Raw genomic sequence first — 24,842 nt, 5'->3', positions numbered from 1 at the left:
CAGACTCCTGCCACCTGCCCTGACAGATCTGCCCTGAGGAGCCACCCCTCTGCCCTCCAGGTAGCTCTGCCCTGTAAGCCCATCCTGGAGCCCAGACCCTCTGCCAGCTCCCCTCCAACCTGAGCACAGTGCAGGGCTATGGGTGGGCAGGGCCAGGGTGATGGTGGACCCACAGTGGAGCCATGCATGCCAAGCTCCACTGAAGCCAGCCTCCCCCAGTGGCAGGTCATTTCCAGGCAGAAGAGGGGTCTCCAGCCGGGGGTCAGCCTTTCTGAAAACTCCCCAACCCATCTTTCCCTCCCTCTCAGGGGTTCCCAGCCCAAGAGCAGCAGACATACAGAGCTACATGGACATGCTGAGCCCAGAGCCGGACCTGCCCCATGGCAAGATGGAGAAAACCAAAGCACCACCGCCACCACCCGGCTTCCCTCCACCACCCCCACCCCCAGGCACCCAGCTGCCCCCACCCCCACCAGGCTTCCCAGCTCCCAAGCCCCCTGAAGGGCTACAAGCAGCTGACATCTACCTGCAGACGAAGAACAAACTCCGACATGTGGAGACCGAGGCCTTCAAGAAGGAGGTAGTGAAATTCCCCCACACACAGCCTGCCTCCCTCCAGATCCGGGAGTGGGCTGATGGGGGATGGTGAAGGCCAACGGCTAGCCCGGCTCGTGGGTACAGGGCGAGGGATGGGGGTCCCCGGTCCAATGGCCTGTTCAGGAGTCAAAACTTCTGCTCAGTTCCATGGTGACCCGGGGCTGGATGCTGGAGACAGGGAGACAAGGAAGACATAGCTACCACCCTTTGGGGAGATGGGGAGCAGGAGAGGCATGAAGGAACATATACCCTGATAGCCATGCCTCTCAGGAGCTGGATCCTCACCCCATCTTGCCCAGAGGAGCAGGGTGTCTTGGAGATGGCAGAGAATACGTGTAAACTGCCTCCCCACAGACTTACATGTACCCAGCTCTGGGCACAGGGGGAGAATGGCTCCCAAGGGAGTGTCTTCCAGGTGGGAGATGCAGGCAGTAGTGAAAGTGAGGGTCAGAGGAGGGTGGAAGGGAGCACCAGAGGGAGCACTAGTAGGGCTCAGCACTCTCAGCAGTGGGGGCTGGAGGCAGGGGGTAATAAGGAGGCTGGGTCCCCAGTTTGGGGCTTCAGCTCCCAGGTGAATAGACAAGCCGGTCCTAAGATGGGGTCTCTCCCTGGGGAGAAGCAAGCTAGTGAGAAGGTCCTGAGTTCAGGGGGCACTCTGAGTGTGAGGGACCCATGATGCAGGGCCTGGAGGATCGTGGCCGAGGCTTTGGAGCAGGGACGATACAGAGGGCTGGCGTGCACAGCTCTGAGAGTCCTGGGTGGCACGGAGGCCCAGAGGGAGCCCTGGAGTTCTGGCCAAGAGGAGAAAACCAGGCTGGTCTGAGAAGGGAGGGCCCCTGAGACCCCAGGTGACTGAGTCTGGGGTAAAGAATGCTGCTGCTGCTAAGTCGCTTCATTCGTGTCTGACTCTTCGACCCCATAGACAGCAGCCTACCAGGCTCCACCATCCCTGGGATTCTCCAGGCAAGAACACTGGAGTGGGTTGCCATTTCCTCCTCCAATGCATGAAAGTGAAAAGTGAAAGTGAAGTCGCTTTAGTCATGTCCGACTCTTAACGACCCCATGGACTGCAGCCCAACAGGCTCCTCTGTCCATGGGATTTTCCAGGCAAGAGTACTGGAGTGGGGTGCCATTGCCTTCTCCAGGGGTAAAGAATAGAGCCCCTCTAAGGTCCTGTGGGAGCCTTGACCTTGTAGTTCTCTCTCAAGACCAAGGCAAGCTCTCCAGAGCCAAGCTCAGTGACCAGTTCCCACAGGTGACCCAGGTCACACAACCACCGGGTGGGGGAAGGGAAGGATACAGTCCCTGCAAGGCCACCCGTCTACCCCCTTCTTGCCACCTCAGACCAGGCCTTCAGTGGCTTCCCTTTTCATTTCCGGAAGGTGGAGGGGGCCCAGGAGAGGCCTGCAGGGTGCCTTGGGCCAGTGGACTTTCTCGGCCGAGCTGGTGGGCTCTGCTCTCAGCCTCCAGTCGCAGGACTGGTGGCCCGGCCTGCGCTCCCTCCCCTCCGCTCCCCTGAGCCAGAGCATCAGGACTGCGCGGTTCCGTGCCCCTCCCGGGTGTGTGCGTGCTCAGAGGCAGGCTCTGGGACCGCTCCACAAAGGGCTCTTTGTGTGCTCCGCGCCCCCCGCCACGGCTTTTTCCCGACCGAGGGCAGGAGCAGGGTCGCGGCGTCCGCGCCTCGGGGCTGCAGGGGGCGCCTAGGGGGCAGGCCGGCCCAGAAAACGAATCCTGCGGTGTCGCGTTTCCTTGCAACGTGAGCCCGGCCGGGTGGGGCTTGGAGGGTCCGGGGCCACCAGAGGGACGCTCGGACTGAGGGTGGGGCAGAGGACAGCCCCTGCTAGGTGACTTGGCCTTTGGCCCCTCCGCCTCTTGTCTTTCTTCCCGGGCTAGGCTTTGTGGGGGTCGGCTGCGATGGGGCGGGCCGCCCGCGCTGTCACCCGAACCCGCCCTGCCGCCCCTGAAATCCGAGTCTTGGGCGCGAGTGTCGGTGTCCCTTACGCAGACCGCGATGGGTTCCAGATGCGGGAGGGGAAGAGCGGGGGCGTGACCCGGAACTCCGGGGGGCCAAACATGGAAGTGCCCACAGTGAGGTCCGAGTTGTCTCTGGCGGATGGAGGCTGGGGTGCTCAGCGCGGAGCGCAGGGAGAGAGACGCAGCGGGGGCGAGACCACATCTGGCCCGCGGGGTAGGCGCGGCGGCCAGGTTTGGCCCAGCAGTTGGCCACCCCCCTTCCCCGTGATATTACCGGCTGTTTGGGGGGTTCGGCCAGGGATTGGTAGGCTCTGGGTGATGTCAGGCCGACAGAGCTGTTCGGCGCTCGAGGGCGCGGTCGGGCGGGCTGGGTTGTAACCTGAGAGCAGAGATCAGGTAGCGCAGGTGTCGGGTCCACGCTGCCCCCGCCGCCAGGTGCACAGCGGGGGGCCACCGGCGCGGTCGCAGGTAGGAGCAGACGCGGCCGCGGGCCGGCCCGCCGAGGGCCCTGGGCAAACAGGAGCACACAGGACGCGGGCTCTCGAGTGGGCTTCCTCGGCGTGGGATCCCCGCAAGAGAGGCGCGCGGGGCCGTCTGGGGGCCGCTGTGCTGCGGAGGCCGGGAGCTACCCCTGCTTCGGCCCCCGCTGTCGTTCGGGCTGGGTCACCGCCCCCGGGCCCGCCCCTTCTAGCCTCGGTAGGGGCTCCTGCGCCCCTTGGCCCGCGCCCAGAACCCCTCCCAGTCCGGCCAACCAGGCCTGCCCTTTCACCGAGGCCCCCCCTCCCCGTACCTTCGCCCCAATCCTCGCTCTGAGAACAGAAGGGTCGGGGACCGTGAGCCCCCAGAAGGTGAAGCGCCGGGAGGCGTAAGGGACGAGTGCCCAGGGCTCACTCCGCCCGCTGTCTTCCCGCAGCCCAGCTCCCGCGACGGTCGCAACGGGCTGCGGAGGCAGGACTCCGGCCGCAAGCCCCGCGCCTTCAGCAAGCAGCCCAGCACGGGGGACTACTACCGCCAGCTGGGCCGCCATCCCGGGGAGCCGCTGGTCGCACGCCCGGGCATGGCGCACAGTGAGGAGGTGCGTGCCCGCCAGCCCGCGCCCGCCGGCCGCCCGGGACCCGGCTGGGCCGCCCGCATCTCACTCGCTGGCCCCTCGGCTCCCCCGCAGGCGGTGCTGCTCCCGGGAAACCACGTGCACAACGGCTGTGGCGCCGACCCCAAGGCGTCCAGGGAGCTGCCCCCACCGCCCCCGCCGCCTCCCCTGCCCGAGGCCCTGAGCTCGCCGCCGCCTGCTCCGCCTCTGCCCTTCGAGGGCTCGGGCCCCGGCTGCGGGCAGCGTCGCTCCTCTTCCTCCACTGGCAGTGAGTAGGGGCTGGTTGAGGGGTGGAGGGCGGCGCTGGTCCTGAACGGGGAGGGAAACCTAGACCACCCCCTCCCCCAGCTGCCACTGTCCTGGTGCTTCCTCTTTACCTACTTGATCTTTCTGCAGCCCCTACCCCAATGAGGACTTGACCCTAAGGGAAGGCTTGGAATTGCTTTAGGTCTTGTCAGAGCAGGACTGCTGTGTGATCCGGGGCAAGTCCCCTGCCCTCTTTGGTCCCTCCTGCTGCCTCTGGCCCAGTAGGGAAGGCCTCCCAGCTCCAGTGGCAGGCTGGTGCTAGAGGGAAGCTCAGAGAAGTAGAATTAGCTTCACGGAGGCAGGGTTGCTGGACAGACTTCTTCCTGCCCCATATTTCTCCGGAGTGTTTCTTCCATTCCTGGCCACTTTCTCTTGTTCTCCCAAGCTAGCCATTATACATCCCAGGCCTAGCTATGGGGGACAAGGCCAGCTGTCCATCATACCCTGCCCTCCCCCTCCTGGTGACACCCCCGAGCATCATACTTTTTAAAGAGTTAGACCAATGACCAGGATTCCCGGGCTTCTTTTCTGAAATGTGGGGCTCCCTGCATGTCAGGGCCCCCAGCAGGCCCAGGAGGTGGTATCTGGGTGCTGATGCTTCCATTCCAGCCTCAGTGGGTGGCGGAGATGCCTTCCTCACCCAGCCACTCGGCACCAGATCATGGTTAAAACCACCATCCAAAGCTTCATCTCCCTGACTAGGGCATGAGGCTGCAGCAGGATTCCAGGTAGGGCCACCCTTGGGTACCTGTGGAGCCACAGCCCCTTCAGACTGGAGCCATGGTAGCATGTTCACCATCAGTTGCACCTCCAGCTTTGGGGTCAGTGTCTTCCCTTGGCAGTGTGGAGCAAGGCTGAAGCTAAGAACAGAAGAAAAATGGACTCTGGGCTTCTCCACACACCCCTTCGCAGCAGAGCCTGGGCTGGGTGCCCTATCCCAACCAATGCCAAGATTGAGGCCCTGGTGAGGGGGGCCAGGGCCCATGGCAGCCCAGCCCAGCTCTCAGGGCACCAACAAAGCTGAGAACTGAGCAGACCACCTTGTGGAGCCCCAGCGCAGCCTGAGCCAGGGGCAGATGGACCGCAAAGTTCCTCCTCTCCCTGGCTTCTCTGGGCATCTCCTTCCCTCCCCTCCTCCCGCTTTCCCTGCTGTCCTGGCTTCACCCCAGCCCCCTCCCTCCCCTAACTTCGCTGTCGCTTCTCTCCTCTCCGTCCCTAGAAGTGAGAGTCCTGAGACACAGGAAGAGTGAGTAGCTGCGTGCGCGGCTCCTGGCTGAGGCGCGGGGGCGGGGCACAGGGCAGGCTCAGAAAAAGTCCGGCTGGTGGGGCTGGGGGCTTGAGGAAAGGACAGGAGGAGGGGCCGGCAGGTGAGGGGTGCCGGACGCCACCGGCTGGACCGCCACTACTCCCACCTGCGCATGCGCATTCTGTGCCCGGCTGACAATGTAGCCTAAAGAAATGAGCCGGCAGCGGGCACCCATCAGCACTTTTGTCTTTTTTCCTCCTCCCACTACTGTGCTCGGGGATCCCCAGCCCCGGGGACCTAGAAGCTGTTGGTTCCCGCTTTTTTCCCCTCACCGAGTCCTGACCCCTCCTCCGGCTCGAAAGACAACCCTCTTCAAACCCCGGTCGCCACCGCCGGCCTCGTCGGAAAATGCAAACTCCGCGCCACGCATTTGCATGTCATCCGCTTGGCCCTTCTTCCTAAGTGCCCCCATCCCATATCCTTAGTTAGGGCTCGGCTCTCCTGGAGCCGCCAGAAGTGAGCTGCGCTTTGCCATAACTGTGCTCCGGGCTTGCAACCAGTGTGTCTGTCTGCGCGGGTGTCTGTCTTTGGGCGTGTGTGGGGAAGGTGGGAGGGGACCAGCCAGGTTGTGGGATCCAGGGTCCGGTGTCTAGAGCCAGGGAAGCTCCAGGTGACTCAGTCCAAGGGTCACTGGGCTTTGCTGATGCAGAGAGGGTCAGATGGGAGACTCCACCCTGGTAGGGCTGCGCCAGGGAACCTGGGACAAAGGTCAGGTGGCTGGCCCCAGGTAGTGTTTTGGAGCTGGGTGGAGACATTCACTAGAGTCCCCAGGGCCGGCCCAGGAGCCATCATGAACTCCCAGGGGCCTCCAGGGGGGGGCCCCACACCCCGTGAGTAGGGCCGGGAGGATGGTGGGGCCGCACAGGCTGCCAGCCAAGGAGGACCCGCCTCTGGGGTCCCTGAGAGCTGCTGGGGTGGAGGGGCAGGACCTGGAGAGCTGCCCTCTGAGCCCAAGGGAAGGCCGGGGCCCGAGCTGACTTGGGGAGGCGGCAGCAGAGGGCAGGTAGGGGGCGGTGGGAGTGCGGGCCCCACACCGGGCCAGCGTCTCCTCTCCTGCCTCCGCCCAGGCACCAAGTCTTTCAACATGATGTCCCCGACGGGCGACAATTCGGAGCTGCTGGCTGAGATCAAGGCGGGCAAGAGTCTGAAGCCCACGCCGCAGAGCAAAGGGCTGACCACGGTGTTCTCCGGCAGTGGGCAGCCGGCCTCCCAGGTAGGAGACGCGACAGGCGGCCCCGCCCCGGTCCCCTTCACTCCTGTTTGCCCAGCACTCAGCCCCGCCGCTTCTCCCCGCAGCCGGGATCGCCGCTGCCGCCGGTGTCGCCGGCACCATCACGGGCCCGGAGCCCCACCCCGCCGGCCGTGGGGTCCCAGCCATTGCTCAATGGCAGCGTGGCGCCGGCGCCCCCCGCCACCCCTGCGCCGGGCGTGCAGCTGGACGTGGAGGCGCTCATCCCCACGTACGACGAGCAGGGCCGGCCCATCCCCGAGTGGAAGCGCCAGGTGATGGTGCGCAAGCTGCAGCTGAAGATGCAGGAGGAGGAGGAGCAGAGGCGGAAGGTGGGTGGGGAAGGGCGTCCCAGAGCGCCCTGGGGTCTGTACCTGGGCCCGTCGCCCCTCCCCCACACCATCCCCCAACCTGCTCGGGCCCTTTCAGCCTCAAACGGTTCCCACGACCTTTGGGAAAAAGCAGGGTTGGACCACCACCACCCCTCTTCTGGGAGTGTTCCCAGTCTCCACCGCCAGCACTACCCCCACCAGCTCCCAACTGCCTGTCCCTTGACAAGAAGGCAATGTTCATCAAGCTCTAAAGTGCCCTCAAATCGCTTGTGATCCTGTTACCATGACTATTGTGGTTCAGGTGCTCTGGGTGGGGCTGGGCTTCTTCACTTCCGACAAACTCTCAGGTGAGGCTGACTCATCCTAGTAATGGTAGGAGCAGCCAATAGGCTTTTGGTCATAGTCAGACTGCCCTGGGCTCCTTTCGTGAACTGCCTCATCCAGCCTCAGGCTTCTCATCTGTCACCATCACTGGCTGGCAGGATAGTTTGCCCTTCATCTGCTGAACAAATATCCCCTGGGCACTGTCTTGTTTTTCGCACACTGTTGTATCCACTGGGGATTCACAGTGAATATGTCAGGGCCTGCTCTCAAGGTGGCTGTGGGGGTGGGGGTGGGGTGTCAACCAATAACCAAACACAGCACCTTAGTAGTGTAATAAATGCCCCCAGGGAGACAAAACAGGTCAAATGAGGAGGTGCTCTGATGGGGAGGGCAGAGGACTGGGCAACCTGAGACCCACCAGCCTATTAATATTTGGGTTTGGGGTGGGCTTAGGAGAAAGTGATGTCTAAGGTAGATGTGGAAGATTAGGAAGAAGGGGACAGAGAAAAGAGTGGAGCAAAGAGCAAGTAGGAAGGACAAGGGAGGTCTGGGAATCAGAGCGGGTGTGGTGGCTCCAAGGGGTGGAGCTGGAGATGTCAGTCCTGGTCAGGTCACCGAGGCCTGGCTTTGAAGAAAATGGACTTTCTCCTAGAGCAGTGGGGAGCCTGGGAGTGGGACTGAGTGGTCAAGTGGCATCATCATTTTTTTTTAAACTTCTATTCAATAAGTATCTATTGAGTGCCAAGCGAAAGCCAAGTAGTGGAGCGCACATGTACAAGTCACAGTATCTACCTTTAAAGCACTCACCTTCTGGCAAGCGAAGCAGGTATATAGAATTCAGGGAAATAAACTTAATAATAGAAACCAGCCAAAACACAGATTCATGTATAGATGCTTCTTTGAAAGTTGAGGCATCATCATATTTGTATGTGGGAAACATGTTCCTAAGTGGGACTGTACTGGCCAGGATGGATTGGTACGCCTGTGAAGTGATGGCAGCCCCTCCCTCCACCCCGCTGGAAAAGTGTAGAATGAGGAACAGATGAGACTCTAAGAAAGTGCCTGGCGAGCCTAGCTCTATCAGTTGTGTTATTCTAGGAGTCAGAGTGGGTGGGAATAGGAGTGGAAGCCACAGGTTCTTTAGCAGCCTCTCATTCAGCACTAAAACCGATGGCATAGACAGGGAGGGCTTGGCTGCAGGGGGCTTTGATTAGGGGGGGTCATCTGTCTGGAGTGAGGAGCGGCCTCCCTGGGATCTGGCCTCAAATCGCAGACCTTGGATGGGGAGGGAGAGGACTGCCGTCTGTCGCAGCTTCAACGCCTTTTGCATGTTCCTTCGGTGGTGTAATGAGCGACCAAACCAGGTGTGGAGACCCCATCCGCCGGCCCTGCCTCTGCAACAGCGCCCAACGCCCGGCTGTGTGTCTCTGCCAGCGACCAAAGCGGACACTGCCCAGCGCCTGGAGCGGCGGCCTGGGCCGAAGCTTCGTCCCAGCATAATCTTCCGCCGGCCAGGCGCGGCCCGCCCCTGCAAACGCAGCCCCGCGGAGCCATTACACCACCCAGGACATGCAAATAGCGCCCCCCGGCGACCGTCGCGGGAGCCGGGCCGGAGGGAGACGCGCCCCCCTCCCCTCTCTTGTCTTCCCCGCCTTAGCTGACGGCCACCAGCTCCTGCTGCTACCCCCGCGAGGGCTGGAGGTACTCCCGCGAGCACAACGCCATCCTCGGGCCCTTCGGGGAACTCATGACCGAGGCCGACATCCTTCGCATCGAGCAGCAAATCGAGAACCTGCAGGTGCTGCACAAGGCGCAGAAGCTGGAGGCGCGCCTGGAGCAGCTGGAGCTGGAGCTGGAGCAACTGCTGCCCATCTCGGCCGCCCTGTCGGCGCCGCGCTTCACGGTCGACCCACGCCGCATGCACGGCCGCGCCGCCAGCCTGCCCGCCTGGTGCAGCAAGATCTCCGTGCTGCTCAAGAGCATGGCCTCGCTGCTGGCCGCGCTGGGCGGACGGCCAGCACACCCGGCCGAGCTCCTGGCTGCCGACACGGGCCAGCCGCTGCCGCCGCTGATTGACGCCCCCTGGCGGCCAGGCCCGCTCTGCCTGGGCCGCTCGCATTCGCTCAGCTGGTGCCGCGAGGCCGTGGCGCGCGAGATCCTCGAGTGCGGCGTCTCCGTGCGGCACCTCCGCACCATGTACGAGCGACGCGCCCTGGGCTCGGAGCCCCCGCGAGGCCCGCGCCGGAAGCTCTCGCTGCCTGCCAGCGCGCCGGACCGCGAGCCCATCCTCGAGGAGGACTACGCGGTGGCCAGCCCCAGCGAGCCGAGCGCCGCCGTCGCCGCCACCACCAACGGCCTGCCGGCCGCTGGCGAGTACGTGGGCGTCCTGGATGCGCCCGTGGCGCCGGGCCGCCAGGCGGCGCTGCCAGGGCCCGAGCAGCTGGCGCGCAGGCCGCCGTCCTCCACCGAGCTGCGCGGCGTCCAGGACTACATTGACATGCGCAAGGAGCGCATTGTCTACCTCTTCCTAGAGCACTGGCGCAAGTCGACCTTCCGCGGCCCCGGGCACCACGCCCAGGTGCGCCTGCGCAGACTCCTGCCGCGCGTGGTGGCTGCGGGCGCCGGCGCCGACCCCGGCCCAGAGGCCGCTGCTGTCTCCTGGCCGCCGGCAGGCGATGGCCCGGACGAGCGGCTGCTGCGCCTGCTGAAGCAGCGGCAGGTGGTGGGCAAGCTGCTGGGCCACTGGCGGAGCCTGCTGAGGCAGGTGCCGGCCCGCCAGCCCCCCGGCCGGGCCCTGGCGCACGGCTTGTACTGGCCAGAGCACTTCTTGCCGCCCCTCGACGGCAGCGCGCCCCGGCGCTACGACAGCCTCACGCTGGACCTCTTCATGCTCGGCTACTTCCAGCTGCTCGAAATGGGCCTGAGCCGCGAGGAGCGCAAGTTCCGCCACCTGCTGTGCTACGAGATGTTCGACCGGCTGGGCAGCCACCCGTGGGAACTCATCCGTCTCTTCCACCGCGTGGTGATCGAGGAGGTGGAGGCTGGCCGGCGCAGCTGGAGCGACGGCTTCGAGGACCTCAGACGACAGTTCTTCGAAGACAGCCCGGAGGCTGAACCGGCTCGGGGAGAAGAGGCAGAGAAGGAGCAAAAGGAAGGGACAGATAAGGATGAGAGGGAACCAATGGAAGAGGCCAGTACAGCTCAGGCAGGGAACTGGCCAGAGGGGCAGCCCGAGGCGCCTACCCCTGCGCGGCTGCCCCCGCCTTCACCCCCGCCCGCGCCTCCCCCGACGTCGGTCCCTCCTAGTTCCGAAGACCCTCTGGAGCTGGTGTCTGAGATGGGCGAGTTCAGCAATGAGGACATCTGCCGGTACATCGACCGGAGCTTCTCCTTCTGGAAGGAGAAGGAGGCAGAACTCTTTGATATCTGAGCCAGAGGATCCGGAATTTACCCTCAAGTGTCTTAACCTGGGCCTGGATGCTTGTCTAATCCCCTCCAGAAGGGCAGGAAGAAACCAGGACAGGACGAATGGCCTTGGAAAAGCCAGAGTGTCCAGGACCAGGCTGTCTCAGCCTTTAGTGGCCGATTGTGGGGTGTTGGCAGGAATCGGCAGGGCAGAGCACAGGGTCAACCTGGTGTCCCCCTTTGGCTCTGCAGCAATGCCTGGCTCCGTGTGGAGCCAGGTGGAAACAGCAGCCCCTGTGAGTGGGGGACTGTGGGTCCCCCTTGGGGCCCTGTGGCTTTCATTTTTCACTGGAGTTCAGAGCGACCTCTTTGGCTGAGGTCAGGGGAGCCACATGTGCAGTTTTCATTTGATGTGTCCAGACTCTTTCTCCTCTGTAACATGCAAGTAATAAAAGTCTTTGCTGTAAGCTGCCTGTGTGGATCCTCCCCGCATGGTGTCACTGCAGCCGCACAATTGTTGAGCTGGTGTCTCCCGCCTTTCAGAATAGGATAGGCATGGGCCAGAAGTTCCTTCTCAGTGGCACCAGGGACCAGTCTGAGCCTCTCTGAGCTGGCAGGAACTATGGGGGCCCAAGTATGAGTCTGCCCAGAGATTCTGGGTCATGGGCCTGGAGCCATCTATCCATCCAACCCTGTGGGGAATCTCCTCTGAGGCTCTTCTACTTCTGCACTCAGCTCTTGACTCTCTGGCGCCCCTCTAGGACACTGGGGCCTGAGTCTTCATCCATTTGCCCTACAGAAAGGTCTCTTCCTGCAACTCGTTGTCCCTGACTCAAAAAGGTTCCCTGGGTGGGGGTGCTGGCCCCCATCTCCCAGCCCATGCTATGCTGTGTTGCAGGAGGAGCAGGAGGAGGCCTGGCTGGCCAGCATGCCTGCCTGGAGGCGGGACATCCTGCGGAAGAAGCTAGAAGATGAGAGGTGAGCTCGGGTAGACTTGGGGTTCAGCAAGGTGTCTTGATTGTGTCCCTGAGGTGGTGGTACCAACCAACACTATCTCTTTTTTCTTCCAGGGAGCAGAAGCGGTGAGTGTGGGGCTGGGCCCAACCTGTGTCCCTTCCCCCCACCCAGTCCCAGTCCTTTGGCCTCTTCATCTAGGACCATCGTGAGCATTTCCCCTTGTCACTCAACCCTGTTTGCACAGCATCTTTGCTCCCAATAATGCTACCAGACACTAGTAACGTATCCACTGCCCCCCAAAGTCTAGCTCTTATCCTGTAATAACCTGTACCCCCAATTACCCAGCCCTCTCCCATTAACCTAGCCTCTCTGCCCTGCAGTTAACCCAGCCTCGGTATCAATAACCTAGAGAATCTGTCCCTCAAATTTTTAACAAAATGTATGTCCCTTAATTCTTTAGTTTTTACCCCTAGTCATCTAGCCAAGTGCTGTGTGATAGAGGTATCATTTGAGCCACAAATTTTCTAGCAGCCACAGTGAAAAAAATAAAGATATGAGTGAACTTAATAGTATATTTTATGTAACCCAGTGATAGTAATTATAAAAATTGAGATGTCTTACACTCTTTTTAAAAACTAAGTCTGGAAGATGGAATGAACATTTTGAGCCCACAGTGCATCTCAGTCCCAGCATTTCAAATGCTCAACAGCCACACGTGCTTAGTCTTAAGGGGAACAAAGATGCTGATGAAGCTTAGCCTCATCACCAGTGCAGATCTAGCCATGTTCTAATAACCTGTTCCCAGTTACCCAGCACCTGTCTCCCAAAAATGTGGTCCTTCTGCCCAGCAGCCCTACCCCAGTCCCAGGAACTCAGGTCCTAGCCCCAATAATTTCATGCCCTTCCCCCACACCACCCCCTCCTCATCCTCTGCCACACTGTGTCTCAGCACTTTCTAGAAACACCCGGTCAGCAATAACCCAGCCACAGTCTCACTCACCCAACTCCTATGTATTCAACATCCCCCCGCGGTGACCCCAGTCTGCCCCTAGTCAAGCCCCTCTGTCCCCAGCAATCCCACCCACATGCCTCCTAACCCAACCCCTGTCCCCAATCCCCTTCTGCCCCTACAACCCATGAAACGAGTGCCTCTGTCCTCAGCAACCCAGCCCCTGCCCTTAGTAACCCACTCCTTGCCACCGCTGACCCCGCGCGGGGCCTGGCCCACCCTCTCACCTTTGCCCGGGCTTCTGCCCCCACGCCATGCCTAGGAAACAGGAGGAGAGACAGAAGCAAGAGGAGATGCAGCGGGAGAAAGAGCAGTCGGAGAAGCTGCGGACGCTGGGCTACGACGAGAGCAAGCTGGCGCCCTGGCAGCGACAGATCATTTTGAAGAAGGGGGACATCGCTAAGTACTAGACGCAGCCTCGCGAGCTCGGGGGTGCCCCCAGACCCGCCCCGGCCTGCCGGGCCCAGGCGGAACGGCTGGGAGCCGCGCCGCCCTCCCCTCCCGCGCTGAAACCCTTCCTTGACCCCGACCCCGCCTCCGCATCCCCAGTCCTGGGCGACGCTGGAGCGCGGCCGCTGCCGCCGCCGCCCAGAAAAAGTGCCCAAGCTGTTGACGCAAAAAAAGATGCTGCTTATTTGCATGCCTACTTACATATATTTGCATGTTCGTTGAATGTCAAAGTGTGCAGAGCTCTTCCCGAGCTCCGTGGGTGATGACTTTGTTTTCCTGCGGGGCGCGCGCCCGGCTGCCGCCCCCTCCCCCGCACCCCGGAACCCACGTCGCTGGCGCATCCTGGGCGGAGGCAGGCCCAGCGCTCGGGGAAGGGGTTTTCCTCCCTTCCTGACCCAGATCGACGCCCGGCCCAGCCCCGGCCGCATTTCCCATCCCCGCCGAGGGTTTCCTCTCAGTCATGTTTACCAGAAACGGTGAAAACTGCAAACTGCCCGTCGTAGGAACGGAGTTGCCGCTCCGGGCGCCCCACCACCCTCAAGTCTGCGCGCCGTCCCCAGCCAGGCCCCGCACCTCCCCGGACCCTTTCACTGCCCTGGTGGAGTGAGCAGAGGACGAGGGACCCTAAAGCTGTGTCTCCCAACTGCTGCCTCCCCGATCCCCGCTATCTCGCACCCCCATTAAAGCTCTCTCAGCCGCCCGGGGCCCATGCTCACTCTCACTCGCCGACACCGCGACTTCCTCTCCTCGGGGTAACTGGGCCAACGGCTGAGCGGGAGGGGGAGGCTTGGGATGAGGGTCACACTGGCCTTCGCCATGAATGGCAAGACTTCTGGCCCTTCGGAAACCAAGTCTGGGCCATTTAACACCCCTAGCCCCGCGGAAACACCAAGCTGTAGCTTTTCTTCATAGATTTAATACCGAGGCCTCAACCAAATACAAGCCGAGAAACAGCTGAGCAGCCTCGACGCCCGCCTGATCCTCGTTGGCGCTGCCTCGCCTTAACTGGACCCCTGGGGGCGCTCAAGTGTGAGGCTGGCTGGCGCTGCTACGCAGAGCCGTGCCAGGGGCTTAATAAGTGACATTAAATGTCTACACGCATTAAGTAACCGTACTTAGGGCTTCTGCAAGGGCCACCAAGAGCCCCGAAGTGGTGGGTGGACCCCGGCGTCACGGGCCGCGCTGTAGGCGGCTCCGCAGGTCCTCTGCGCAGCCGTCCAGCCCCATGCGCTCCAGGGCCGCGTAGACGGCGCCCAAGCCCGCGTGCTGCTGCTGGCGCCAGCGCTTGAGCATCTCGTACTGCTGGTCGCGGAAGCGGCCGACCTCCACCTCCACCGCCTCGATCTCCGCCTCGCGCAACCCTAGCGTGCGCATGAACTCCTTCCAACGCCGCGCGGGCACGGCGTCCATCACATCGTAGAGCTGCGGGCCAGGCTGGAGCGTGGCGGCCGCCGAGCCTGCAGGGGGCGCTGGCGAGGGCGGGGGCGGCAGGCCTGCGGGCAGGCCAGAGAAAGTCAATGGAGGGTGCTGGTAGGGGCAAGGGACAGGGGCCAAACAGGGCAGGAAGGTCCACCTGGCCCATTAGGGGATGTGGGCAAGTGTCCACAGGAAATCACAGCTTATCACCCCAGATTCAGGAGAAGGGGTCAATCTCTCAGGTCACTGAAATCCCTTACCAGGAGCTCTGCTGGGCAGCTGGTCCCAGGACCATGTGGCCTCCAGGCAGGGTGCCTCCTGGGTCTGGGGAGAGCCAGAAGTACAGCTGTGGCCTACCAAATGGACAGGGCACACCTTCTCACTGCTGCTGGGTGTCACCAGAAGGGCAGGGCCGCTGTCCGGGGGTGAGAGATGGGTGGTCTGGAAGCCAAGAGAGACCCCCCCGGCTCAGCCTTGCTTGCTTAGCAAGGCTCTTGCCCGTGCCGGGGTCTCTCAGCAGGAGTGGGCACCCCGACTCAGTCAGTAGACACATCTCCCATTCCACCTCCTCTGTGCAACTGTACCCTCTTCACTGTGACCCAGGAGAGGAGCCCTGTCCTCTGTCCGGAATGCCCTGCCCCTGCTGCCCTCTCCTTATTCCCCCAACCCTGGCATAGGCCTCCTGTTCATCCTACTGAACTGGGCACTCCTGTTTACCTATCTGGACCCTGTAGGCTCAGAGCTTCTCAGAGATGCCTTCATTCACTGATAACTTGGCCTATGTGTTTGTTAGGTCTCTTCAGTGCCTGGGATCTGAGTTATAATAAGGCCCAACCTCTCAGCTCCAGGAGACTTGCTCACGGCTCCTCCCAGAATACTAGCTACTGAGAATCTCACCTGTAGGGGGGTCCAGACCTCCACACCAGTGTCATCTGCTGAGAGACACAGAGAGTCTAATGAACAATCAGGCAAGGCACTTGAACCTGGGTGCTAGCCCAGCTCCTTCTTGGGTTCCTCTGTACCCCACTCCCATCACTCTCTGCCTCAGTTTACCCACCAAAGCCAGGCCCAATGGGCTGTGGGCTACCCATCCTGACCCCAGGCCTCTCAGAGTGTGTGTGTGTTCGTACGTGCACTTACCAGGACCTATGGCCTTGCAAGGATGGCAGCGGTGGTATGTGTAGGTCAGGGTGGCACCAAGCAGGAGTGGGACCACCAGGCCTGCCACGAGCATCTGCACCCAGAACACTGAAAGAGCAGCTGGTGGGTGGCGGGTGGTAGCCATCCCCCGGCCTCCCTGTGGCCCATCCCAGCTCTCCCACTGGCATTTCCAGTTCACCACATACTCTGCCTCCAGCCACAGACAGCCACGCAGGGCTCAGGACAGCTCCCAAGGGTGCTCCTGCAAGGGGAGGGGGAAATGTGTGGAGGGTGAGGTACACACCAGGAAGACTGCTCATGACCACCCAACATCTTCTCCACCCTGGAGGCCCTACCCTCCTGAGAGTCTCCCTCTACCCAAGAATGTTCCCAAAGTACTGCTGAAATGTCACCAGTGTTCATACAATAGCAACAAATACCACTTACTGAGCATCTAGACTAGACAGAGGGGCACTAAAATGTCAACTCTGGGATTTGCCTGTTTTGTTCCCTGCTGTTTCCCTAGTACCTGGAACAGTGTCTGGAAATAGTAGATACTCAAGAAACTTGGTGAGCAAATGAGTGACTAATCTCCCCTTAACCATAGCCCTGGGGGAGCCTACTAACACCCCCCTGTTCAGATGGGGAGCCAACAGATTGAAGTAACTTGCTCAAGATGCCTCAAGGAACCAGGGGCAGATCTTGAGCCTCAGGCCAAGTTTTGAAACTACATTAACGTGACTCTCTAAGTGACACATCCTATCCTTAATATAGGGCCGGAAGGACTACTAGAGGAAAGTATGACATAAAGTAGAGACATGCCCCCTTACTTATCTGACGTAAGGTAAATTCAGATTTCTCTTTACCATTCAAAGTTTGTCTGAAGTGGGGCCCATCTACCATAGAACTGAGTTCCCTCTTCCCTGCCCCTCGACCCCCACTCTGCTCCCAGCCTCCCTTCCCCCGGCCCCGGGCAGCCAGGAAGTTACGTGGGACAGGACACGCAGCTCTTGTCATATTCATAGAAGCCAGGCAGGCAGGTCCCACAGTGGGTGTCTCTGCTAGAACCTATGGTCCAGGAGATGCTGTGGGTCAGGATGGGAGAGGAGGAGGTGGGATGGGGTGGGGTGTGGGAGCCCAGAATGAGGGTACTCACAAGGTGTCTGCGTGTGCCGGTGCAGGGCCCCACAGTCTGTGCATGGGCGGCAGCGAAAGGGGGAACCATGCCGGCACTGGCTGACCATGCAGTCCATGAACCAGCCTGGCCTGCAGCCACAGTGGGTGTCTGCCACTGCTGAGCAGTTCCTCAGGGCCATCTGGGGGGCTGGTGGGAACAGGGGATTGGGGAGACCAGGGAGAGCAGAGGCTGTCAGAGCCAGAGACCCCCATAGAGAGGTGGGACAGGTCCCCTGGAGAATGGAGATGCAGAGACCAGAGACAGGACTGCCCCCAAAGTGAGAGAAGTGTGGGGATCATCACAGACCAGAGGCTGGGGCACAGAGACAGGAAGGTCACAGGATGAGAGGGCAGAAAGACATCCTGAGGCAGGACCAGGGTGGAGGCCTCAGCATGGCGTGGCATGTGGTGGCATGGGCTGGGCACAGGGGCTTCCTACCCAAAGGCTGGGCTTGAGCCAGCCGCTTCCTTCAGAAAGACCCTGGCCAGACGAGTCCTCAAGCACCCCCCACCCCCAGCACTAGGCAGCCCCTCACCCAGCTCATCACAGGCCTGGCAGCGGGCACAGCGGGTTTCGTAGTGGTTTTCCCGGGCCAGAAAGGTGCCCTGCGGACAGGGGAGGCAGGTGGCCACGCCACAAGGCTTTGTGCAGGGGGCCTTCAGGTAGTGCCCTGTGGAACCCAGTGCGGTCAGTCAAAGGGGGCTTCCACCTGCCCCTCCCCCCATCTCTGGCTCCACTTTCAGCCTCCCCTCCCTTCATCCCTAGCCTGCCTACCTCCACTCCCCAGCCCCACCTAACCCTCACCTGTCTGTGGTCAGCCCTCACTTCCTCCCATGTCCCTCCCACCCCTTCAGCCCCTCACCTGCTGGACAGCCCTTGCAGCAGCCCAGACCACTCCGCTTTGGGAAGCTGTGGCCGCAGTCACACCGGGGGCTGGGGGTGCTGGCCCGGGCACCCAGCAGCAGCAGGAAGAGGAGGGCCTGGGGACAGGGGCTGCTGACTCCCAGCCTGGCTGCCCAGGCGGGGGCCTCTCTCTGCCCGGTCTCTCCCACCCTAGCGCTTGCCCTCAGAGCAGCCCATTTCCCAGGTTCTTGAGCAGAGGAGGTGCCCATGGGTGGGGGGTGAGACTGACTTCCTTCCCCTGGGTACAGATGGGGCTTGGGAGGAGCAGATTACAGGCTTCCTGCCAGCCCCGCATGTTGCCCTCCACCGGGCAGGAACCAGGCAGCCCCACCCCGACCCGTGCTTGCGGTAAGGTGGGGGACCCTGATTTTTCTCTGCCGGGGTCCCCAGAAGCCAGAGGCATGCATTCCCCTACCCTCCCATCCTCTGTCCCCTTCCTCTGCCGACCCGCTCTCCCCTCCCCCCCGCGTCCCCTTCCCAGGCAGGCCCCGGCACGGCTCGAGGTCATGCCCCTGCGACCCTACTCACCACCGCCGCCGCCGCCGCAGAGGTCCCGGGCCGCGGGCGCGGCTCCATGGCCCTGGGCGCCACGCTGGGCCCTCGACCAGACCGGGCTTCCCCCGCTCCGCCCGCAGCGGGTGGGGCCCAGCGCGGCGCCCTCAGGACCGCCCCGCCTGAAGAGCCCGCCTCGGGGGTGGGGGCTAGGGCGGGGCTGCCGGGAAAGGAGCCCCCAGCCCTCACCTGAGCTCACCTGAGGCACCTGGTGGGCAACGTGCCCATAACGAGGGGCCGCATCCGGGTCCCAAGCCTGGGTTCTAGCTCAACCCAGAGACTACCTCTTCCTAGAGAGGCAATCTCTCCTCTCCGGGTCTCAGAGGCACCCTCAGCCATGAGGGCTTGGGCCAGAAGAACCCAGGTGGGAGGCCCACCCTCCCCACACAGAGCATGACCCTGCCCTGGAAGGCAGTCCAAGGGGACCTGCTCAGTAGCCTGAGCCCGTGGCCCACCCTGGTGCCAGCTCAGAGGGGTGGCTTGGGGTAGGGCCCTCCAGGGCCCCATGTGGGGAGGGCACCTGGTGGGGGGCCCTAGTGGTGGACTTCATGGCTGTGGCGGGGGACAGGGCTGACCTTGGGAGTACTGGTCAGGCGATTTCTGCCCCCACGAAGTCCCTTGTGCTCCCAGTCTTGCCCAGCGGTGGCCCACCACAGATGGAGGGGACAGGAGCCCAGAGGAGCACTGAGTGTACCTGAGTCCAGAAAGGGGGCATTCCAAAAGCAAAGGACTCTTTCCAGTGAAGTATATACAAGTCTTTATAAAAGAATCAAAAGCTCAATAAATATGCAACTTTACACAGAGCCCATCCCAAGGACTTGGAAGAGGGGGAGGGGGCTAAAGGCAGGGGAACCGTCGTCCCATTTGGCGCCAGATGGTGGAGGAGGGAAGGGCTGCCTGGGACCCCAGCCCTGGAGTCCAGCCCAGAGGACTGGAGGTCCTGAATTCAGAGAGCATTGGGCAAAGGACTCTGCCTAGGCTGGGGGTTAGGGGGTGGGGAAACAGGCAGGTTAGTGACAGTGGTGACTGTCGGGGGGCCCTGCAGCCTGGGCCTCTGCTGAGCCCTCCTCCACTTCCATCCAGTCTGGCAAAGTGCAAATTGGGCCCTTGGGGGCGGTGGTGGTGTCCGGCTGGGCACTCAGGCCCGTGTGCACATTAAGGCAGCAGCTGGAGCAGGGGCTGGCACACCCCAGGAGGCATGTTGTCTGCTGTCCCTTGGTCAGTGGCACCCTTGGGGGCCTCCCTCTGCTCAGACCTCCCTGCAGTGGAGAGGAGGGGAGAGAGAGTTCTTCCTTGGCTGACGGTATTCGGAGGGGCTCTGGCCACCCTCTCAGGCTTCTTCACCGCTGCCCACTGTGCACATCCTCGCCAGATGCTGGGGCAGGTCCCAGGCTCCCTCTCCCATCCCTGTGCCCAAGTGCCATCTGTTCCCAGCCATGACAATGCCCCCAGCACACTGGGCCACCTGTCCTCCACCCCAGGCCAGGCCACTCACGAGGCAGTGAGGGTGGAGTTAAGCAGCAGGGTAGTCCTGATTCGGTAGAGCTGGGCCAGCGTCAGCTTCCTGTGCTGGGCCGAGATCCCCGGGGGAGGCTCAGGCTGGACCCTGGTCGAGGCCCCCGAGGACAGCTCTCTGCTCCTCCTAGTGGGTCCTTCGGGCTCCCCACCTGGGCAGTGGGCTCTACCCTCTAGCTCTGCCAGCTGGGGGCCAGGGCCAGGTGCCCCCTGGCAATACCAGCTGGGCCCAGCTTCCTGACAGGAGCCCCGAGTCCTTGTGCCAGGGACAGTAGCAGCCAAGCAGACTTCCGACAGGCTGCGGCTCGGGGCTGGGGGCACTCTGCGGGTAGTGGCCCCTGACAGCAGCTGGAGGAGGCTGGCCTCGGATTTGGACTTAAGCAGGTGGGGCAGGCAGGGCAGCAGCTGGACAGGAGTGCGGCGGCGAAGGCGGGGCGAGGGTGGGGGTGACGGGGCTGGTGGTAACTCTGGGGGCCGGGGTGCTGACTCCACCGTGGGGGCTGGGGCCATAAAGTCTTGCAGGGATGTGGGGGAAAGGGTGCCGTAGGCGGAGTCCATGGAGCAGGAGCGGCCATCCACAGGGCCCAGGGGCAGAAGCTCGCTGGTAGGAGTGACAGATGAGGCGGTGGTGCTGAGAGAGGTCTCGTCTGACTGGGAGCTGAAGGGGTCGCCCCTGAATTCAGGAGAGGACAGCAACTCCCCAGGCTCTACCACCACCATGGCCAGGGTTTCCGTAGAGCCATCCGAGGCACTGTGGGGGCCGAGAGGGGAGTCAGTCCAGCTAAAGGAAGCCTAGACGGCTGGACACAGAAGTTGAGAGCCTCTGCCCTCCTGAGTCTGAGGCTCAAAGACTGCAAGCAGGCAGCACGTGAGCCCGAAACACAGGTATCAGGAATGGCGTCTGTCATCACCACAGTATCTGCTGTCAGATATAGTCTAAGAATCTTCAGCTCAGCTCTGGGCAGCTACCACTAATAGATCAGAGTGGGCACTCAAGTTGAAATCCATTTGCCATCCCCGCTAGTGGGGATCCATCCCCCTCCCCATGCCCACTGGGTTCATATCATAAAGCCATGCACAGGGAAAGGGGTCCCACTCAGTGTTGGTCGCCTTGGGGTCAGGAGTCCTGGGGCAGAGCACCTGCTCTGCTCCAGCTTGCTGGGTGCTCCTGGGCAAACGTACCAGTGCTGGGAGTCAAGGCTGTGGCTGCTTTTGCGCAGAATGGTAGGGGAGCTGGCAGCCGAAGTGCTACTCCCCCCACCTTCCTCCTCCTCCTCCTCCTCCCGCTCATCCTCCTCCTCTTCCAGGCTCTGCAGGTGCTGCTGGTCGCCTGGGTGCTCCTGCACACGCAGCTGCTGCAGCTGGTTCTGGAGATGGGCATGCACAGGGGCCCCACAGCTGGTGAGCAGCAGACCCCACCAGGCTGCCCTGCCAGGCTGCCCACCACTCTGCTCTCACCTGGGCATTGTAGATGGCATCCACCCAGCCACGGCACAAAGCCTGGCCACTGGCCTGGAATGTGTAGGCCCCCACAGCACTGTGGAACTCGTTCAGGTAGATGAGGAGGAAGGAGCCTGGTTAGGAAGGGCTCGAATCAGTGCTAGCTGGGACCAAGACCCCAGCCCACTGTAGGTCCTGCCCATCACAGCACCCCTCGCCCCCATCATAGGTCCCACCCAGGAGCTGGGAGCCGGCCAACTCACCTGGGTCCCGAAGCTCCCGGCACACGATCTTGTCCACCAGCAGCGGTGGCCTGATGACCTTGGTCCTCTCAGCCTTCTTCACTGGCTTGGTCACCAAGAGCAGGTCAGTGAAGAGAAAGCAGTACACGTCCATCTGGAGATGGCGGGGGGTGGAGGGTAATGCAGGAAGAGCAGGAGAGGCCAGAGGTCAGGGCCAAGGCAGGCACCCTCCCCTGGGAGCACTGGTGTCAAGTACCTGTCTCCTTCCACCCCCACTGAACTGAGAGTAACATTCAAATGAAGAACAAGATGACTTTCTCTCATCCAGCTACTTACTTGTGACTTATGCCAGTTAAAAGTTTACATTAAAGAGGGAAAGGAAGGTGGTTTTAAAATCATGATTGGCAGGACTTCCTTGATTAAGAATCCGTCTTACAATGCAGAGGACACTGGTACAATCCCTGGTCGGGGAAGATCCCACATGCCACAGAGCAACTAAGCTTGTTCGACTAGGGCCCGTGCTCTGCAACTAAGAGAAGCCACCACAAAGAGAAGCCTGTGCACCAAAACTAGAGAGTCATCCTGGCTCGCTGCAACTAGAGAAAGCTCTCATGCAGCAACGAAGACCCAGTGCAGCCAAATATAAATAAATTTTTTAAAAAATCATGATTTGCAGACTCTGGGTTACACAGTGCTTGAAAAATTCATAGCTTTGTAGCAAGACTCTAGGCTATTCCCAGCCTGCTCACAGAATGGGCCCCTCCCTCCCAACAGGAACACACTGTGGCATTGACAGGTGGGCTAGAATGGCACCTGATGGCCGGGATCCAGCTGCTGTATTTGTAAAAAGTAAACTGCAGGCAGAAAGTCATCCCTCAACACAATATTGTTAAGCGATTATCCTTCAATTACAAATAATTTTAAAACAAGAAAAAAAAAACAGTCATTCCTCACATAAAGGCACTAGTTTTGAATTGCCACCCAAGGGACAGAGCAGCTAAGAATCACTGACTAGGGCCCGGGAGGTCCCGAGGAAGGGGTGGTTCAAACCCCACAGGGTAAGGAGGAGGCAAGGGCCCTGAGTGTGGAGAGGTTCCTGGAGTCACCTTGCTGTCCTTCCCCTCCTTCATCCTCAGGCTCCCTTCCAGCAGCAGCTGACGTGTCTCCTCAGGGGAGGCACCAGGGATGGGAGCTGTCAGGTCCAGATGTAGAAATTCCTTCAGGAGCTGGGGGGTGGGGTTGGGGGGGGGCAAGAGAGGTCAAGGTCTGACCCCTCATCTCAGCTGGGAGACCTCAGATGAGATTCCCAGTATAGCTCCCATCTGCCAGTGTGGCCCTTCCCCGCCCCCAGAAGGGCCAAGGACCCCCACACAGACGGAGGCACCCACCTTGTCCACCTCGTCGTTGCTGCCCTCCACCACCTCGTAGGCGTCGATGCGACTCACCACGGCCGCCAGCCGCTGCCGCTCCTGGCGCTGCCGCATGCACGCGTTCACGTGGTGGATGAAGCGCTCCACCGAGCCGATCTAGGGCGGGCGGGCCAGGGCAGCTCAAGGACCGGGTCAGGAGGGGCCGCCAGCCAGAGGGAGGGACCCTGCCCGCGACCCAGTTACCCTGCCCGCGACCCAGTTACCATAGTGACAACGGCCTCCTTGGCGCGCGGTTCGTCGGTCTTTCTTAGCACCGACTTGAGCAGCAGCGGGTACTTGGTGAGTCGCTGATGGGGCTTGGCCAGCATGTCGCTCAGCTTGAGCCGCTGGCACTGCTGGTGCTTCTCGGCCCACTGCAGCGGGGAGGCGGAGCGGGACTCAGGGTGGGCCCCGCCCCGGGCCCCCAGGCCGCGCCCACCGCCATGCCCTCCGGCACCTGCCGCCCGAGGGAGCCCATTGCGCAGTGCCCTGGCCCCCCGGCGAGCCCCACCCGCCCTCACCGTGATGTAAGTTCGGAAGAGGTCATTGTCGCGCAGCAGGCCGCGCATGTACTCCATGCAGCCCTCCTCCTCCATGCAGTATCGGACGTAGGGCTTGAAGAGGGAGCCGAACTGGCGCGGGGCGGAACAGGCACAGCACCGGTTACCGCGCGCCCGCACCGCGGGAGGGGGCCCCGCGCTCGCTCCTCCCTTATTGCCTCTCCCCGACCACCAGGGGGCAAGCTTATTATCCCCGTTTTCCACACGAGGAAACAAACGGAGCCTCAGCGAAAGCGATCGGCCTCGGCCAGGTGGTAGCAAGGGCACACGGTCAGGTGGAGTTTCACACCACTGCGACCGACTCTGAATTCTACGCCTCTTGACCACCAGGGGTCATTCGGGCCACCAGTTGGGAGGGCGCTGGGGTGTTGGGCAGACGGGATTGGCGCCCCAGCCCTGCCTCTGTGTCCCTGAGTGTGTCCGATCTGATCCGTACCATCTTAAAGCCTTTGAGGAAATCCCCGGGCTGCAGAAGCGCCCGCGTGCGCCGCGCCTTCTCCAGCACCGGCGCCATCACGCTGCCCCACAGCCCACGGTGCAGCCGCGCGATCTCAGGGATGTTGCTGAACAGGCGGTCCGCCTCCACCTGGGGGGCGGGATTGGTGGTGGAGGTGCGCTCGGCCCCGCCCCAACCCATCTCTCTCCCGCCCTGTCAGCCCCGACCCCAGCCTTCTTCAGCACCATCCCATGCCGTTAGGGGGGTCCATCCCGTTAGGGGCCGGGCCCCCCCCCTGCCCATCCTCTTCCCCGCCTCTCACTCTACCCATTAGCCCCGCCCGGAGCTTTCTTCAGCATCATCCCACGTCCACAATTAGATGCCAGGCCCGGTCCCTTACCCACTCCACCAGTCAGCCCCGCCCCTGTCCCGCCCCTCCCTGGCTTTAGCCCCTCCCCACTCCCCGTTACTTCCTGGGACCGCCCCCGCCCCGGCCCCGCGAGGCACCTCACACAGCAGTCCCGACTCTTGCAGGTTCAGGAGGCAGCACAGGAACAGCTGTGGGGGCAAGGAGCACTGCGTCTGGAGTCGGGGTGGGGGGCTCCCTGTCCCGATGCCCCACCCAGACTCTAAGGCTCCCTTCGCCCCTTCCCCATCCTGGAGGCCGGAGGCAGCCTGAGACAGAAAGGGTTCACCCTTTGAGAAAAGACCCAGTTCCATGGCCCAGCTGGGGGTCCCCCTACCCAGGCCCCACCTGGAGGGCCGCTCTGGCACACTGCCCTGGCGGCCACATCTGGAACTCTCTCCTCCAGCTCTGCCCTGGCTCTCTCTGGTTTCTGCCCAGAGGGTGCCTTCTTTGAGCCCACAAGCCCAGGACAGATGCTTCCCCAGATCAAAGTCCCTATACCGCTCCCCCCACTCCCAATGCCTACCCATCCTGTCTCCACATCTAGGGTGTGGGCTGCTGGACACCTGGCATACAGCAGGTGTTTGGAAACAGCTGTTGAGTGGATGAGTAAAAGGATGAGGTCTGTGTTACTCAGCTCAAGCCAGCAGACTTGCCCCAAGCCCCCT

The 24,842-nt window shown here is 61.9% G+C and overlaps 4 protein-coding genes across 16 annotated transcripts in view; 2 read left to right on the top strand and 2 right to left on the bottom strand.

The window, feature by feature from the left end:
* ESPN (espin) overlaps positions 1-13,682 on the top strand; it is a 34,185-nt gene extending 20,503 nt beyond the window's left edge. For 2 of the 4 annotated variants that reach the window (XM_027565047.1, XM_027565045.1), the window contains 9 exons: positions 309-580; positions 3,485-3,646; positions 3,737-3,929; positions 5,187-5,213; positions 6,341-6,486; positions 6,570-6,833; positions 11,461-11,540; positions 11,633-11,644; positions 12,791-13,682. In XM_027565047.1, the coding sequence (XP_027420848.1) occupies positions 309-580; positions 3,485-3,646; positions 3,737-3,929; positions 5,187-5,213; positions 6,341-6,486; positions 6,570-6,833; positions 11,461-11,540; positions 11,633-11,644; positions 12,791-12,938 (1,304 nt within the window). In that variant the 3' untranslated portion in view covers positions 12,939-13,682. Of the gene's footprint in view, positions 1-308; positions 581-3,484; positions 3,930-5,186; positions 5,214-6,340; positions 6,487-6,569; positions 6,834-11,460; positions 11,541-11,632; positions 11,645-12,790 lie in introns of all 4 variants that reach the window. The other 2 variants (XM_027565046.1, XM_027565044.1) reach the window with 2 other exon arrangements.
* Positions 8,387-11,029, top strand: LOC113906636 (espin-like protein). Its single transcript, XM_027565048.1, has one exon. It carries the CDS (start codon positions 8,905-8,907, stop codon positions 10,585-10,587), a length of 1,683 nt encoding a protein of 560 aa, XP_027420849.1. The 5' UTR covers positions 8,387-8,904; the 3' UTR covers positions 10,588-11,029.
* A 192-nt stretch (positions 13,683-13,874) lies between the features above and the next one.
* TNFRSF25 (TNF receptor superfamily member 25) lies at positions 13,875-18,812 on the bottom strand. Of its 6 annotated transcripts, none has more exons than XM_027565054.1 (9): positions 17,574-18,812; positions 17,247-17,381; positions 16,691-16,858; positions 16,524-16,602; positions 15,741-15,796; positions 15,535-15,654; positions 15,292-15,329; positions 14,655-14,718; positions 13,875-14,471 (listed from the first exon to the last, which is right to left on the bottom strand). In XM_027565054.1, exons 1-9 carry the CDS (start codon positions 17,821-17,823, stop codon positions 14,149-14,151), a joined length of 1,233 nt encoding a protein of 410 aa, XP_027420855.1. In that variant the 5' UTR covers positions 17,824-18,812; the 3' UTR covers positions 13,875-14,148. The 6 variants fall into 6 exon arrangements, with proteins under 6 accessions (XP_027420855.1, XP_027420856.1, XP_027420851.1 ...); XM_027565055.1 differs by having other exon boundaries at positions 15,292-15,326; XM_027565050.1 differs by having other exon boundaries at positions 13,879-14,471; positions 14,655-14,835.
* Positions 18,813-18,906: 94 nt separating this feature from the next.
* PLEKHG5 (pleckstrin homology and RhoGEF domain containing G5) overlaps positions 18,907-24,842 on the bottom strand; it is a 52,310-nt gene continuing 46,374 nt past the window's right edge. For 2 of the 5 annotated variants that reach the window (XM_027565039.1, XM_027565040.1), the window contains 11 exons: positions 24,276-24,326; positions 23,769-23,918; positions 23,294-23,404; positions 22,997-23,146; positions 22,752-22,889; positions 22,470-22,589; positions 21,385-21,517; positions 21,140-21,255; positions 20,864-21,048; positions 19,662-20,432; positions 18,907-19,425 (listed from right to left, as the gene is read on the bottom strand). In XM_027565039.1, the coding sequence (XP_027420840.1) occupies positions 19,416-19,425; positions 19,662-20,432; positions 20,864-21,048; positions 21,140-21,255; positions 21,385-21,517; positions 22,470-22,589; positions 22,752-22,889; positions 22,997-23,146; positions 23,294-23,404; positions 23,769-23,918; positions 24,276-24,326 (1,935 nt within the window). In that variant the 3' untranslated portion in view covers positions 18,907-19,415. Of the gene's footprint in view, positions 19,426-19,657; positions 20,433-20,863; positions 21,049-21,139; positions 21,256-21,384; positions 21,518-22,469; positions 22,590-22,751; positions 22,890-22,996; positions 23,147-23,293; positions 23,405-23,768; positions 23,919-24,275; positions 24,327-24,842 lie in introns of those variants that run through there. The other 3 variants (XM_027565043.1, XM_027565042.1, XM_027565041.1) reach the window with 2 other exon arrangements.

Source organism: Bos indicus x Bos taurus, chromosome 16, assembly GCF_003369695.1.
Source record: "Bos indicus x Bos taurus breed Angus x Brahman F1 hybrid chromosome 16, Bos_hybrid_MaternalHap_v2.0, whole genome shotgun sequence".
In the NCBI taxonomy this organism is placed as follows: domain Eukaryota; kingdom Metazoa; phylum Chordata; class Mammalia; order Artiodactyla; family Bovidae; genus Bos; species Bos indicus x Bos taurus.
This window is presented reverse-complemented; position numbering and strand designations above follow the sequence as displayed.